At 30.6% G+C, this 15,899-nt stretch overlaps 2 protein-coding genes across 2 annotated transcripts in view; both read left to right on the top strand.

The window, feature by feature from the left end:
- Positions 1 to 5,888: 5,888 nt before the first annotated feature.
- LOC139998160 (uncharacterized) lies at positions 5,889 to 9,166 on the top strand. The gene is made up of 7 exons (XM_072022504.1): positions 5,889 to 6,312; positions 6,421 to 6,573; positions 6,711 to 7,173; positions 7,325 to 7,653; positions 7,729 to 7,964; positions 8,054 to 8,210; positions 8,280 to 9,166. Exons 2-7 carry the CDS (start codon positions 6,545 to 6,547, stop codon positions 8,527 to 8,529), a joined length of 1,464 nt encoding a protein of 487 aa, XP_071878605.1. The 5' UTR covers positions 5,889 to 6,312; positions 6,421 to 6,544; the 3' UTR covers positions 8,530 to 9,166.
- Positions 9,167 to 9,538: 372 nt separating this feature from the next.
- LOC139998162 (uncharacterized) overlaps positions 9,539 to 15,899 on the top strand; it is a 400,650-nt gene continuing 394,289 nt past the window's right edge. The window contains exon 1 of the mRNA XM_072022509.1: positions 9,539 to 9,860. Coding sequence (XP_071878610.1) covers positions 9,737 to 9,860 — 124 coding nt within the window. The 5' untranslated portion in view covers positions 9,539 to 9,736. The remainder of the gene's footprint in view (positions 9,861 to 15,899) is intronic.

Here is a 15,899-nt window from a genome sequence, read left to right as displayed (position 1 = left end):
TTAAATGGATTTGGAGATTGCTGTGTGTTATGTTGGTATCGAAGTCAAAGTGATTCTAAAGATTCTCTCCATTCCTTCATTGTAGTTCCTGCTTTAGCAAAATGTGAAATTCGGTGAGAGTTCATGAGGACCATTCCTTTCTCCAGGTTGCCCGGTTCGTGGCATGATCCAAGGGAAAGTAATGTAGAAGTGCATATGTGAGCACTGTGTGTGACACGACTCTAAATTGTCACTGTTGAAAAGGGCTTTGTCAAAAGATCCTTTTTTCTTCGCATTTCTCACTTAAGAAGACTGTAAGGTTTATACACGTTGAGGAACTACTCGATACATCACGGTTGTCCCCTTTTATTGTTTCTAGCTGCATTTTTATTTATGGATTTTTCCCTACTCAAGTGACCACCTAATCCAGTCGAGTATTTCGCCAAAGATGTCTTTATTACTGTCAGGTCAAAAGTTAAAAGCGACTCTTACGCTCATCAAATGTTTAGATAATGCGCGCTATCGCGACGGTGGAAATAATTAAGATGACGACAATCTATCTTCGGGTGTCATCACAGAAAAAAGTCGGGCAATCTCGCTTAAGTCAAAAAAAACCGACGAGTCAGACTATTTTTATGTCATAAGTATCGATTCAATTCTGCCCGAATACTAATGTCCGATAATTTCAGAGCGATTCTCTCTCTTTCCCTTTCTCTTCGCCTGCTATCGTGTGTACCCGTACACGCCTAGAATTTGTTCACGAGTCGCCCTTACTTGCACTTGAAACTTGCATTTACACATGAAACCGGTTACTTGAAACAATTTCCGGTGTTACCTATGATTCGTACCGACGATGTCACAATTATTAATACATAAATCGTCGAAGCAAGAAGAGTATAGTTTTTATATTTTTTATTTTATTGTTGTAAGATAGTTTCAGTTGGATTATTGAGATTTTTACGAATAAAATGATACCGACTATAACTATATCTGAATTAATTTCTGTTCTTTAATGTTGTTGCGTACAGTGATCTGTTCGTTGTTGAACAAGTCGTAGGTGATACTTCAAACGACGAATTAATCTTGTGCAAGTAGTTTTAGTTAAATTAGACAGTATTAGATTAATGGACTAATAGTTTGTACAATTCTCGGTGTTCTTTGTAGTATTTTTAGAAATTAGCTCCGTCAAGTAACGATCAGCTACCTCGAGGAGCTATATATCATTATCCCCTTCTTGTTTGTTTACCTGGTACGTCGCGTATAGATATAACTATACATACTAGTTCTTTTCATTTCCATGCTTCTTTTTTGAGTTGGTGTCGATACTCATTGTCGGAATTTTGTAGTTATTATCCGCTACTCCTCTTGTTTGCTCTTTCGTCTTTTGATCTGAACTTTCATTACCCTCTATCCCTATATACATGTGCTGATATCCATATCAAGCAAATTTTTTTTCTATCATATCTGTTCTTTTTCCTTGCCCTTTTCCGGGTCGTTTCATTGTTTCCCTCTATGTTTCTATCAGTTGCTCGGCGATCTTATCGATCCAGATGTTTTCCTCCTTTTTTTCTTGTTCTTGTTTTTGTTCCTCTCAACCTGTGTGCCATGGTATTTAATGTGTTTCTTGAATCGGTTAGGATTGCGACTTGTTTATCTTTGTTTCGGCTTTTGCCCCTTTTTAATTCTTCGTGAACTGCTGTTGTCACTGTGGTGAAACTGGTTGTCCTATTGTGAATGCTGATTCCGCTTTCTTTCTATTCTCTTCCTTCGTTTCTAATAATTCATCTTTAATCCATCTTTACCTTTGCAATTAAGTCCTTAATCAAAGTGTCATTTTTTATATTTATCTCCTTTTTGTATGCTGCTTCTAAAACGTTTATGCTTATGAAGAATTCTTTTGATTGTTTCTGTGTTTTCTTTCATGGTTGCTATTTTTTGTGTTCAATATTTATTATAATATACTGCAATGATTATATTCTATATAATCACATTTCTTGTGTACTTCTCCATGCCTTTGTCATTGTATCCATGTTCTGGTATTCCTTTCCTTCTTCCTCATATTTTATCAATTCCTCTGTTCTATTATTTCACTGTTTGGATTAATTTTTTTTTTTTTTTGTAATAAATAAATTCCGTCCTACTTTCCATGTTCATCGTGTCAGTTTCTATGTTCATTATGTTTGTCGGGGTTGTGATTCTGTAACCTATAACTGCTCTTAGACCTGCATGATGTACTTTATTTGCTTGTACTTTAATTCTCTCGGCGGACTTGGTACGAGAATTAGATCCCGTATTCTAAAACTGATCTGACTATTGTTTTGTATTTTCTTGCCCATTGATTTCTATTGTAGTTTTGTAGGTCGACCTTTTGTGTTGTGAATGTTAATATTTTGGTTTTCTCTGCTGCTGTCTGTAAGTCTATTTTTCTTAAGTTGGACACAAATCTGTTTACTGCGTTTTGTAAGGCTTCCTTTTTCCATTGTGGTGCGCTGCTTGTAGTATATATGATGTTATCGTCTTCGTACTTTAGGGCTCTCACTTGGTTACTTTCTATTTCTTTGGTAATATCCGTCGTGTAAATCTTATTCAGTATAGGACTGAAAATAGCTCTTTGGGCTAGTCCTTTTCTCTATATTCTTTCTACTGGTGTCACGGTGGGTCAAACTCCCTTTTGCATTCTGTAACTTCGTTTGATACTCAGTGGCTAAAATATTTCTGTATTTTCATTAGGTATCCCTTCCTTTCTAGCATCTTTATAATTGGTGTGGTGGTTAACATTATCATAAGTTTCTTCCTTTTTATTGAATTCTATTTTGATGTCTGTGGTTAACATGACCAGATTGTCCATTGTGCTCGTTTTATTTTTCTAAAACCGTCTTTTTTTCGCTTTTTCCCCGAAAAGAAAGACAACTGGTTGGTGTGTCGAGACGATAAATCTAAAAAGACGTTTATAGGAGCTAAAGATCGCCGCGCCATCTCTTTTATTGGCGTTGTACACGGATGTATCGGACGTCGCCATCGGCGCAATTTTAGAGCAATATAATAAAGATATGTGGGAACCATTAGGCGTTTTGCAAGAAAGTTAGAAAAGGCACAGACGAGATATAGCGTATACGATAGAGAGCTTTCAGCCATCTACAAGAACCTTGAGTTCTTCAGGCATTTTGTGGTCAGGCATTCTCCAGGTGGTCGGAAACAATGGCATTCATGAACATCTCTGTAGACAGCATAGCTCTATGCGGAATGGATATCAGGATTCGGAGTCTCAGCAACAATCAGTACCGATCAAGGAACACAATGTAAATCATAAAAAGCGTTATCAAAACTGATAAGCAGACAAGACAAGAACCCCAGCATACCACAATCAAATGGGACAATAGCAAGATGACATAGGTTGTTGAAGTCAGCTATCATATGCACGAAATCAAGAATTGCGTCAATGACATCGAGTCCTAGAAGTAAGATATGCGAGTTGAAATTCGAACAACTCATTCGTAAGAGAGTGATGTAAAGACAAGCATCTACATGTTCTTATACGACATGACGCCCATTTCACATCATATTTGTAATTAGGTTAAATTAGGTTGAGCCTAGTTTTTAAAAGAACGCGTCTATTATACAAAAATAGAATGATCATTCTCAAATTAAGGCTTGTAGAGCGTGAACGCAAAAAGGAAAAAAACGAATAAAGCACAAGACCGGACTCGTCGTCTATTTTTGGAGGACTTGTTACCATTTTCAACATATGGCCATGTTACCATTTTCCAAGTTCTTACGCGGGTTCTCATTTAAGTGAGTAAAAACAACCGATATAAATGAAGAACGAAATTTAAACTGACTGATTGTATTAGATTCCAATAGAACAGAATGAATCATAGATCATTCAATAAAATAATATAAAACAAAGAATGTTGTGCATCTATTATTTCTCTATAAAACGAAAAAATCTTTCCGGACAACCTAATACATGCGGATGGAAAATTATATCGTTTGTCATTATTGTAATTGTATTGTTTATCATTACTATCTAATTACAAAATCCGCAATCACTTAGTTGCCAACCCAATACATTGACCAGTTATTGACGGAAGGTAACCGGATAAGGGGAGAAAGTGACGCGAGAGACAGATAGACACTTTGATAAATGCCTTTAAATTATTTATTATTGCATCAAATTAATAGTTCAAATTTCTTAGTAATATTTGTTGGCATCTTATGATGGTAAGATAAGATAATCAAAGGATTACTTTTGCATAAACTTTCCTAAGACTTCAGCTTTACATTAATTATTACAGATCGCACAAATTGACAGCCGAAATTTCTCAACATGATTTCTTAATATCCTATTTTCGGCGGCCCATGTAAACTTTCTTACAAATTGTGCTGTTTCTCTCTTGCATTATATTTTTCTCAATTGCCGCGCAAGTATGCACTTTTTTCTCGGAAGGACCACGATCATATACGTAAACAGGGCTCGACTTTCATATACTGGAACCTAGTGAAAACCGTTCGAAAATTGAATCGTAAAAAATCAACATGGAAGATAAGAAAATTCTCATTCTGCACATGTTTGACATGAATGTGTCAGACAGAGAGAATATTCTACCCATCTCTATCTCTCTCGCAAGAATACGAACTTTATTGTCTTCCATGTTGATTTCTCATGGCTAGCGAATCTCGAAACATGTTTATATGATCGTAGGAAGGAGAAGCTCCGACTATTTAGAAATACGAGACCCATTGAATCATTGGATTAAGAGCACAAGGGAAGAGGATCCTAAACAAAGAAGAAAGGGCAAGCAAAAGCAGAAAAGTGAGTTCTCAATTCAATTCAATTTTTGACTTCTAGGCATTTATTTCTTTCTGTCGTAATCGAAACGTACAAGTTGGAATAAACAATCGTTTAGAAACACCGGTCTTTTTGAATTTTCGCGCAATTCTACGAGCAGGGTGGTTCAGCGCTTCATGGGCACCAACCCACGTACCTTTTTCCTGAAAAAATCCTCAAAAAGAACACAACAAAATAATGTTCAGATTATATAAAACATAAATATACCGTAAGTATTCTTTGACATGTATTTTAAAAAATTAAAATACGTATCTTTCTCCATTTAAGGTATTTTCAATTTTTGTCATAAATTATAAATACAACTTTTCAAATTGTTGTTTTTCCTATCCTGCATTCACTACACAGTTTCACCAACTATTCTACAGTATATTTAAACGGTCTTGTAGAGGTTATATAACGTAAAAGAAGTAATTATTACTGTAATGTTTTACCTTGGAGTTTTAGGGATAAGATGAGTGGGTTGGTGTTAGTCGTGGAATGCTGGTCGCTTTGCTCGTCGAAATGCGCGAAAATTGGAAACACTCAATACTTTTAAACACGGTGGTTTATTCTAAGAACTTGAGTACGGGATCTTCTTTGCAGAAATTAGAAAAGTTTAGTGAATCGAGAATAGTATGAGTATTTCTAGTTTTCTCCGTTGTAAAGTCGAATGCCCTTTTGTTTAATTAGAATCTGTATTTATAACATTTTGGATACAGCTCCGCAATCAGCGATGAGCATGGCAGAACATGAGGCTTTTATGACCTTGGCTACCTGTACGTTCAGGTGGGAAGCACAAGGGTCTTGTAACCTTGACATCTCTTGTCATAATCCACACAATTGAACAACTACACACATTATAACTTGCATCATTTACGATTTTACGTTATACTGTACTACTTATATATAACATACATTATTATTTATATACAAATATATATTATTATTCATATTTAGATTTATTATTTATATATAATAGTTTACAAAAGTTCGTAGATGCACCGTGTTACATTAGTTTATAAGCGATATATATATATATATATATATCATAAACTGTAGAAAGTCTATAATCTGAAAGAAAACAATAAACATACACATATAGGCGATATATCTTATACATGATTATATAAGTTAATTTAAGTTTCACCCTCGGTCCATACGGGATATTTCTAACCAAATACATTCGTCGAAGCAAACTTCACGCAGTTATGTTAAAAGCGAGTTCATGCAATAGCGTAATATTACAAATTAGTTTTATTTTTGGTTTTATACATTATAATATTATTATACGTTTTAAAGTAATTACTTCTGTAATCCTAAACACGATATCAACACACGATACAATGTCTTTCATATTAAATTTATAGAAAAATTTATCATTTCATTTATTGACCAATAGTGAATATGCGATTTAGAACTAGAATATATGTTATACGAAAGTAAATAAGATATACCTAAATTGTGCGACGAATCATAAATTTTAATCCATCAGATGTTACCTCATGGTAAAGTTGTATTTTTTTAATTATTCAAAGAAAATAATAAATCATTCATAATATGATGGCGGTAGAATGCTTCAAATTAAAGGTTTAAACCAAAGATCTTCTTTTAAGGAAATAATCAATAAAATTACCGTGGTCAGTGTAGGTTTCGTGTAATAAGTACGACGAAAAGATTTTTAGATAAATGATTAAAAGTAACTTCAGTTGATTAAAGACCCGTTTTAAGAAGCATGAAATGCATAAAAGGAAACTTAAACGAAACACGTATGTTTTATAATAACATTTTATTCATTTTACCTAAATGTTTACATATAAACATAATTTGTAAATTGCTTTTATTTTTAAATTTCTATTTTGTATATAATTTATTGTGAAAGAATTTCAAACATTATTTTCTATAGATTGCTACAAAATATAAAAACTTCTGAAATTTTACCAAGAGTGAATAATTCTCGAGATAATCAAAATAAATCAAGTGATTATTTTCAATTACCAAGTTTACAAAAGAAGAAAACTTGGAAAGATGTTGATGACAATGTATCAACGTGGGATAAAAATAGTACTGCAACAGATATATCCTGTTCTTCAGAAATTGAAAATATTGCAACGAAGAAAGCTATGGAACAGTGGGAAGCTATCGAAAGTACATTGTATGAAGATGGTAATCAAGTAACTCAAACATCTGTTTTGGAAGAATGTATACAATGGAGAATGCAAATACCTCACTTAAGAATAGTTGGGAAGAATCTGTTTCTTTCACCTAAAAGTAACTATCAAGATTTGAATATAAATCATAATCAGATAAAGAATAATTTTGATTCTAATAATGAGGAGGTATTTCCAGAACATAGTATTTCATTAAAGGTACTGAATATTTTACATATTATTAAAATAACCTAATAGACTTAAAAATAACAATACTTGTCATTAAAAATTCCTTTGTCCCTAGAAAGAAAATTATTTAGTAAAAAAAAATTCAATCTTTGAAAAGACTATATACATATATTATTTGTAGAAAAGGAAAAATTCATCTAAGCAAAGATTACAGAAAACATCACAAGATGAGATATTTGATATGCTTTATGAATATGTAATATCCAAGTTGTTTCCAAATAAAGGAAATGAAATTGATTCACTATATGATGATTTCAATGATGTTTTACAAATACATACAGCTACTATTCACAGTAATAAAAGTTCCGCTAAAAGTATAAAGGGAAATTGGTTTGAGGAAACAATATCTCTCGAAAGTAGATTTTCAAATAGTAATAGTAAAGGAAGAGAAGATCATGCCTTACCTATGAGAAAAGAAAGTGCTCAAACATATACAAAAGAAATTCAGAAGTATGTATAGACTATATTGTAGAATAATGAAACAAATACAGAAATGCAGAATGTTAATTATTTATCTACTTATAGAAAACATGATAATCCTATGAATAATGACAAAATAAGAAATCAGAAGGATGAATCTACTACGGAAGATAAGCTTTTAAGGCCACACACTAGTAGAAATAAACTTGGAACTATTTTTAATGAAAAGATTGTAGTTAGTCCTGTGCCTTATGTTTTATCAACCAGAGAAAGCTTTTCTACCGTAAAAACTACTCCAATCAAGTTTATGGCACAGTCTCTAGAAGTTTCTTCCTTTCAAGGCATGTCATACTTTTTTTTAATATTATGTATTACATATGGAATGTTAAAAATATTTTTAGCATTATGTGTGAATATTATTTTGTATTAGGCTCAAGTAAAAATATTAATTATTTTAAAAATTCGGGAAAAAATTCAACTTCAGCTAAAATTTCTGCTTGGCATGCTCCTGTTTCTCCTGCTGTGTGGCCAAAAAATATAAAGCTTGCTCCACTCGACACGACACGATTTTCGAGTAGCAAAAATAGGTATGATGAAAGCGTTAAACTTCTTTTTATCTATGAAGAATATCTTTCATATTATTTTTATAATTTTAGATCTTTAACATCATCATCGGTACCAGTATCACGCAACAGGAAACCTTTAAGTCCTATTTCTCGATCTACTCCAGCAGTACAAACTATTCATAATAATAATCACGAAGGTTTAGAAATTCAAGGAAAACATATAATTCCTGGACAATCTCCTAAGTTAAGTGCGCCTACTACAAATTCGGAGAATGCTGGGAGTAGCAAAAGCAGAAAAAAGAAGTTAATCAAAAACAAAACTGCAATGAATTACAACTAATTATGTTAGTTACAAAAATTGATCTTATAAAATTAATTTTATCTCTATTAATTAAAATTGTGTTTCATTGTTTTACACAAATAATAATCCGATAAAATGCGGCTGACTGATGGAATATTAATTACCATTTATACATTTAAAGCGGACATTCGTGATTGTGTTTGTGATATAAAAATCATGTACGATAAAAATTCTATTATTTATTTTTATTGACAATTGAGCTAAAATTGATGATTTAAAAGTTCAGATAACATTTATAATCTAAGTGTTGTAAAAAGTAATATTTTATATGATATATAAATATATCGTTATTGTTATATAATAATAAGAAATCTTATTGTATTACAGTATTAAAATGTGCTCTAATTGTAAGAAGTGTTTGCACCATAAACAGAACGAATATTTAAACACTGTATTAAAAATGATATGAGCTAGTGTTCCAATTTAAAAAATGTATATTTTAAATACTCGTTATTTCAGAAGCGAATATATTGTTGTAACTATCTCTACCTCACTCAGTTCTATGTGTTATTTAATTGATGCACACGCTTAAGTGCGCAGGTGAATATATTTTTGTAATGCACATATCTGTATTGAACGTGCTTATTGTAAATATATAATAATTAATATGTTTAAATGTATTTACATTTCATACACATTTCATATGTAGCGCAAATTTTAAGCCCAATAATACTTCATATTTTTAATTTCATCATTTAAAAATAACTTTATCTTCAAAAATAATAACATTGTTTTTAAACTTTACTTTAGTTCATTGTCCATGTTATTTCATTTGGTTATAAAGTTTATATTTTGATTAATTTGATATTCATATAAAGTGTTAACATAAATTTTGATAAACCGTACACTTCCGTTATATGAAATTTATATATTATATTAAACATTAGTTTTATATCATATTTAATTTGAGAAGTATGTGCACTGGAGAATAATTCGGATAAAATACAAACTGCGCATGTGTGAAGTTCAGCGCGGGGACAGCAAAAGCTTTCTCTGAAAGGACTTATGCTTTCAGTTGTGCGTGGTCTCCGAAAGAGGATGGATGTAATGCATAGCGTATTGAAATTGATAATCATATAACGCGTTGTTTATTACATATTAAATGTTTTTAAAATCCTTTCTACTTACTTACGAGTGATTTTTACATTGTATATTATAACAAATTGATAAATTTATTGTTTATCATATGGTGTCGCACATGAAGGATTTTAACGTGTCTTCAGAACCTGGCGGCATGTCCACATACGTTAGAAGTACTGGCACTCATCTGTCAACGTTGACGAGGATCTTGGGCGTGTGTACTGCGATTGGTAAGTGAATTATTATTCTTTAAAATTTAATTTAGAACGATTTTTAAATTTTACATACGTCAACGTTGGTTGTATGTATCTTTTCTTTTTTAAATATTTTGTAACTAAGAATGCCATAATATATGGCATAAAACATTATTCTATACTACTCTTTCATACAATTGATAGTTTACATTTTTCATTTATTTTATTTACTACTATATAATATTATAACTAATAAAATACACTTAATAAACTATATTTTATTATATTATATTCAATCATATTCAAAGTAGAATTTCAATAATTTTGACGTACGAGTATTTTGCATTATAACATAATTACATTTTAATAAAATTTAAATGTTTTTCAGTTTATTGAACATACATAAAAAATAATTTTTTTTCTTAATGTAAAACGTTTTTTTGCTATTTCTCCAGTGAATATTAACTTTTCATATAAAAGGGTTGCTAAAAAAAAACGTAAGTCATTCAGAAGGCATGACATGAAAAGAATTTTATTCAAATGTGATATATTGAATTCTAATGCGATGTCTATTATACAATGCACTTAAAAATTATTTTCTTCCACTATATTTTAGCGTATATTCATGTATATTGAATGTATTTATGGAAATGCGTTAAAACTCTATTCCTCGGAAATTAAATGTTCAGTTTGTGAAATAAAGTTTTTGAAGTGCTTCGTTCCTAAAAAATATAGCTTATTGTCTAGGCACTCGATATTGAATCGAACTTTTTATATTTCATAAAAGACATTAAGCTTTTGTCTTTTCTAATAGTTACCTTAAATATACTATACAGATAAGACACTCGATTATTAATTATAGCGTAAAAGGTTATAATCTAGCTTCTATTTATAGTTTTGAAGTATTTAATTTCTGTTGCTGTAAATTGCTGATTTTATATAGACGAACATAAAGCTTGATTCCTTACTTTGCATTGATAATTTAGAAGATAAAACTAAATTTCACATTTCCATCGTTAGTAACTCTAAACTTTTATTGTTTCATGGAGATTCTGACATGCGCAGAAATATGCGTATTAAACACTAATGATTTAACCATGTTTAGATCCTTTTTCTCAGAATTAGTTTTATATACATTTAAATTTGTATTTTGGGGAATAATTTATCTGAATATATGTATTTCTTGTAAATGAAGTAAAATATAGCTCAAATGTATGTATTTACTATGTACACCATCATCTATTAAAAAATGTAATTCATCTTGGTAGTATTTATATACACATATATTAAGATATTTACATTGCATATACTATAGTAGAACCTCAATTAACCAGATTCATTGGAACCGAGATAGTTCGACTAAAGCGAGTCTCACCGAATAATCGAGACCTAAAATAAACAAAATTAAAACTTATGAGTGAGCCGTTTAGAAGTCACATTGACAACTTCATAGGTTAAAGACCGGGAAAAGGTGATGATGTTGTGAACATTATTCTTTACATTTATTTTGCAAGTCTACTATTATTTATGTCATTTTCTTGTTATAAATGAACTCACGAAACCAAGTAATTTACTTCTTGAAAATTGAACATTAATTCTATATTTATATAATGAAATTAAACAATTGATCAGCCTTTTGAGATATTCAATTTATTACTATCTCGTGCTCATTCTGCATCTGTCGAATTTGTCGCAGAAACAAAATAAATAGCGATTATATATTTTTTATTTTCCTGTATATTTTACTTTATTGTAAAATTCGTAGTCGATCTAAATCTTAGCATATAGCGCATCTTATATTTAATTTGCATTAAGCTTTTAAATGTATATATTTATGTTAAAATTAGTTAAAATTCATGTTAAAATTACTTTCTACATTTTGATATTCTTGAAATATAAATATGAAATATAGTGTGACATCCTTGAAATATAAATCTTAAAATTTTTTATAAAAATGAAATCTCCAAAGTGTCAATGGAACACGATCTGATACCTAGGTATTATGGTATGTCACATTCTAGAGAGTTTTCGTATGTTCTTGAAAGATTAAAACATTTTCAATTTTGCGTAAAGATAATTTTATGAAATTTTTAAACCTAAACTACGAAGACATATACTAACATCATTGAAATATATATGATAGTATATATAGGTATAAATACGATATAGTACACCACATATTTATGTTAATTACATTTTAAAATGATTAAAGAATAAGATGAAAGATATTATTTCAGAATTTTTTCGTTGTTTTATAACCCTTATTTTAAGATTGTAGAATGTGTAATTGTTAAAACAACTATAAATGGTGATTATTTTAAATGAGAAACAAAACAAGATAAATTCATACTGTAAGAAGATTGTGTGCATTTTTATACGCCCTTCTTCATTTATAATATTACGAACGGTAAGAAAACGTCACAACTAACATTAAGCCAAGCAATTTCATAAAATATATCGTTGGGTTTTAAAACTTAAAATATTTGGATTTCAGAGCGAGAAAATAAATTTTTAAAACTGACCATGAATTTATATCGAAAATACGTTTTATTTAAATAATACTGCTTAAGATAAAAATTATTGTAGGAATTAATGTTAAATTTCATACGTGTATAGGAGTTGCTACATAAGATCAAGGTAAACAAAATTTATATTAAGAGAAAACGAAAACGTTGTCTCTTAAATAAATTTATCAAGGGTTAAAATATTTATATTTATAATCATCGTTGTATATGTTATAATTTAACATTAAAATATTTATTTGTTATTATTTGTAACAAATAACAAATAAGCAAGGACGATGTATAAAAGAAATAAAAAGCAACAGTGATTTTGGGTAACTTTGGCGAATAAATTAAATGCTTTTAAAATTTTCTACATTCCTGGTATCACATACAAAAAATACAGATCTACTTTCAAATTTTTATAAGCAATGAATACTAATAATTGCCTTATATATAATGATATTTAAGGTGTGAAATTTATAGTATACTATATTTAAAGGTTTTGTCCTATTCTTCCTCTGAATATACTGTAAAAGGCTTAATATATGATAGGAATATGTTCTTCGAATATACATATATAATTTTGTAAGGAAAATATCTATGTTCTCTTGCGCGTTTAAATTTTTCCCACGTGATCCTTGAAGTTTTAATCTTTGAACTGTTTTCTCTCTATTGTGTATATAGAATAAAGCTACAGAAGCAAACCTATGAAAACTACAAAATCATTCTAACAGTAAGAAATTTTCCTGAATATGACAGCAATCTTAATTGTGTATAAAAGTACAAAAAAAATGGGGGAAGTTGCCAGCAATGCAGGTATAGGAACATTTAATCGAAACCGTCCAGTTCGCTGACTTAGCGCGAACGAGCTCGAAGCAATTCCCGTCTATTAATATTTAGTGCGCTTAAAGGGGCTCGCGCGATAGACGAGCTCGAATCTCCCGACGTTATAAAAACAAGAAGCAGAGAAGAAGGGCATCGAGGACGTTCGCGTTTCGTTCACCGAAATGTTTCGAAATGTTTCTGCTGTGTTCGTTCTTCCGTGATGTTTCCCAGTGTTTGCAGAACTTTAAGGCAATCGAGTTTTTCCAAGCATTTTCACCGAGTCTGCATGTATCATTTCATTGGAGCGCGTCGATCGGGAAGAAGAAAAATCGCGTGGATTAACGTCGCGTATTTTTCGCTTACGGTTTTCACGTTCTCGCTGCGGAAAAATATTTTCCCTAACGTTGTGCCGCTGAAACGGCCAAATGGAAAATGATCTCGTTGCAAAATATTTCTTTTTGCTACCGCCGATCCCTGCTATATGATACCATAGCCATGACGATTCTCGATGGCATATTTGTACTTTTTTGAAATATCGTAGGCAAATAAATTATGATACCACCAAGATAGAAATATCGCAAAAATGAAATGGTAGTAACGTTTTCCACGTGTTTCGAGCAAATCTGGTTCAATTACTGTTTGCCTATTGAGACTTTCGTGGTTGAAATTTCATTTTTCTCTGTGTTTGCATCAACTCTCTCGACGATCATGTATATTTACCTTTCCTTTCGACTTTTTCTTTCTCTAGTATTACTTTCACTTTGTTTACGTGGAACTTGTCGCAAATGAAGTACCATATGTTTCTGTTATTAATTGGACCGAACTACACAATTTTGCGAAAATATTCGAACATTTACAGATATCTTTTATGGATATATATTACGTGTGTTGTACGAAACATTTTGAAATTTTCTTACCGCTGTTAATAGTACTCAAATTGTACTACTATATTATATGGATAAATAATAAATCTAAAAATGTATATAGAAATTACAAAATACGTATTTAGTACGAATATAGGTATTTATCATATGTAGGGTGTGTCCAAAATCGTGGTACGATCGATCTATCGATTCACGATCACAATTCGATCACAATCGTGTTACATGCAAAAATAAAAATGTCGGAAAAGAAAAAATACAATTTGTTCATTTAAGGCTTCGTTTTCGGAGAAAAGAGTTTGAAAGCCCATTAGGTATTCGTGGATCAAATGCAAATTTTGAGGTATGAAACTTGTGTTTCTGCTCGTGTTTATATTATTAAAATATGGACGATGTTATAAACTACTTCCGGTTATGTCCGCGATGTCGTGCCTTGTACTATTAATCTTTTTCGTTTCGCCGGATCTAACATTCCCCTCCCCATTCGCCGACGTTTTGTTATGGGGTCTTATCAAGCCTAAAGTGCACTCCAAGCATACTAACAGACTTAAAAGTAAACGTTATTTTAGCATTAAAAGATCTAAAAGTGAAGTGAAGAAAACAAGAAGCGTGCAATAATTTAGTTTAACGAGCAGAGCTGTATGCTGCAATACGGTCAACATTTTAAACACTTGTCACACTAATAAAATGATTCTCAAATTCTCCAAAAGTACTAATCTTGTCCTTATCTATGATACCATTGAAATTAAATGCAAAATAAAAGGAAGTAATAGTACAGATCGATATGGTGGAAATAACAGCAATAACAGAAAGCAGACCGTAACTGATGATTCTTTTTTTTTTGGAAACGAAGTCTTATATAGTATTATTCTTTCTTCCCGATTTATTTTTGCATGTAGAATCACCATTCAGCCCGTTGTATCATGACTCTGGACACATTCTGTATTTCGCAGAGATCACAAAACCTTTAATGTTAATTATCCGTTATATTAATTAATGGACTTAACACTTACTAGCACTTATTATATGCTTAAGATAGCTGTCCATGGCGGTATGCTAATTTTTTATTAAATATATATATATATATATATATATGTACAATAAATATCTTGTAATTTCTGTATATGTACATTTTCAGATTGATCTAAAATCTTATCAACATAATCATGACAGTCATGAAATTTCAAAATGTTTTATATAGGAGGAGATACATACAATATGGACATAACAGGTTTTTATGGTAAAGTACTTTTACCATACCAGTATTATTATTGTCTGTTAATGAAATGATGGATTTACGTAAAAATTTGAAATAGAAAGATGTTACTTCGTTATAGTATTGTTTTCATTTTTCTATATACGTTGGAATATTTGAAGTTCTTCGTGTTTTGTAAATAAAGTTATGTTATACAAACTGTTGCCAAATAACTAAATATCTCAAATTGTGAATGAAAACATGTACCGTATAAAAAAGTAGTACAATTTCAATCCTCTGAGACGTTTTAAAATGGAGGAGGATATTTTAAATAAGGAAAGTAAAGTTAACATTTTATTATAAACGATTTGCAGTAAGACTTGTGTTAAAAAGTGGTTTGATTCTTCCTCTTGAGAACATAGACTTCTTAAGTTAAATTCAAATCCAAATTAAAGAAAAAGAAATGAAGAAATTTGTATTTTTATTATATAGTTTAATAAAATGAATTTCTGGCTATTTAACGTAATAGCGAGTAAGGATTAACAAACTCTATAACAAAAATATATGGGTTGAATAAGGAAACGTTTAGTAGAATCAGTAATTTTATATTATGTAAAAATCTCTTGAATTATTTATAATCATCAATTTTCATTTTAACAGGTGCATGTTG

Source organism: Bombus fervidus, chromosome 2 (genome assembly GCF_041682495.2).
Source record: "Bombus fervidus isolate BK054 chromosome 2, iyBomFerv1, whole genome shotgun sequence".
NCBI classification, from domain to species: domain Eukaryota; kingdom Metazoa; phylum Arthropoda; class Insecta; order Hymenoptera; family Apidae; genus Bombus; species Bombus fervidus.
Note: the sequence above shows the minus strand (reverse complement) of the source record. Positions and strands in the feature narration are given on the sequence as shown.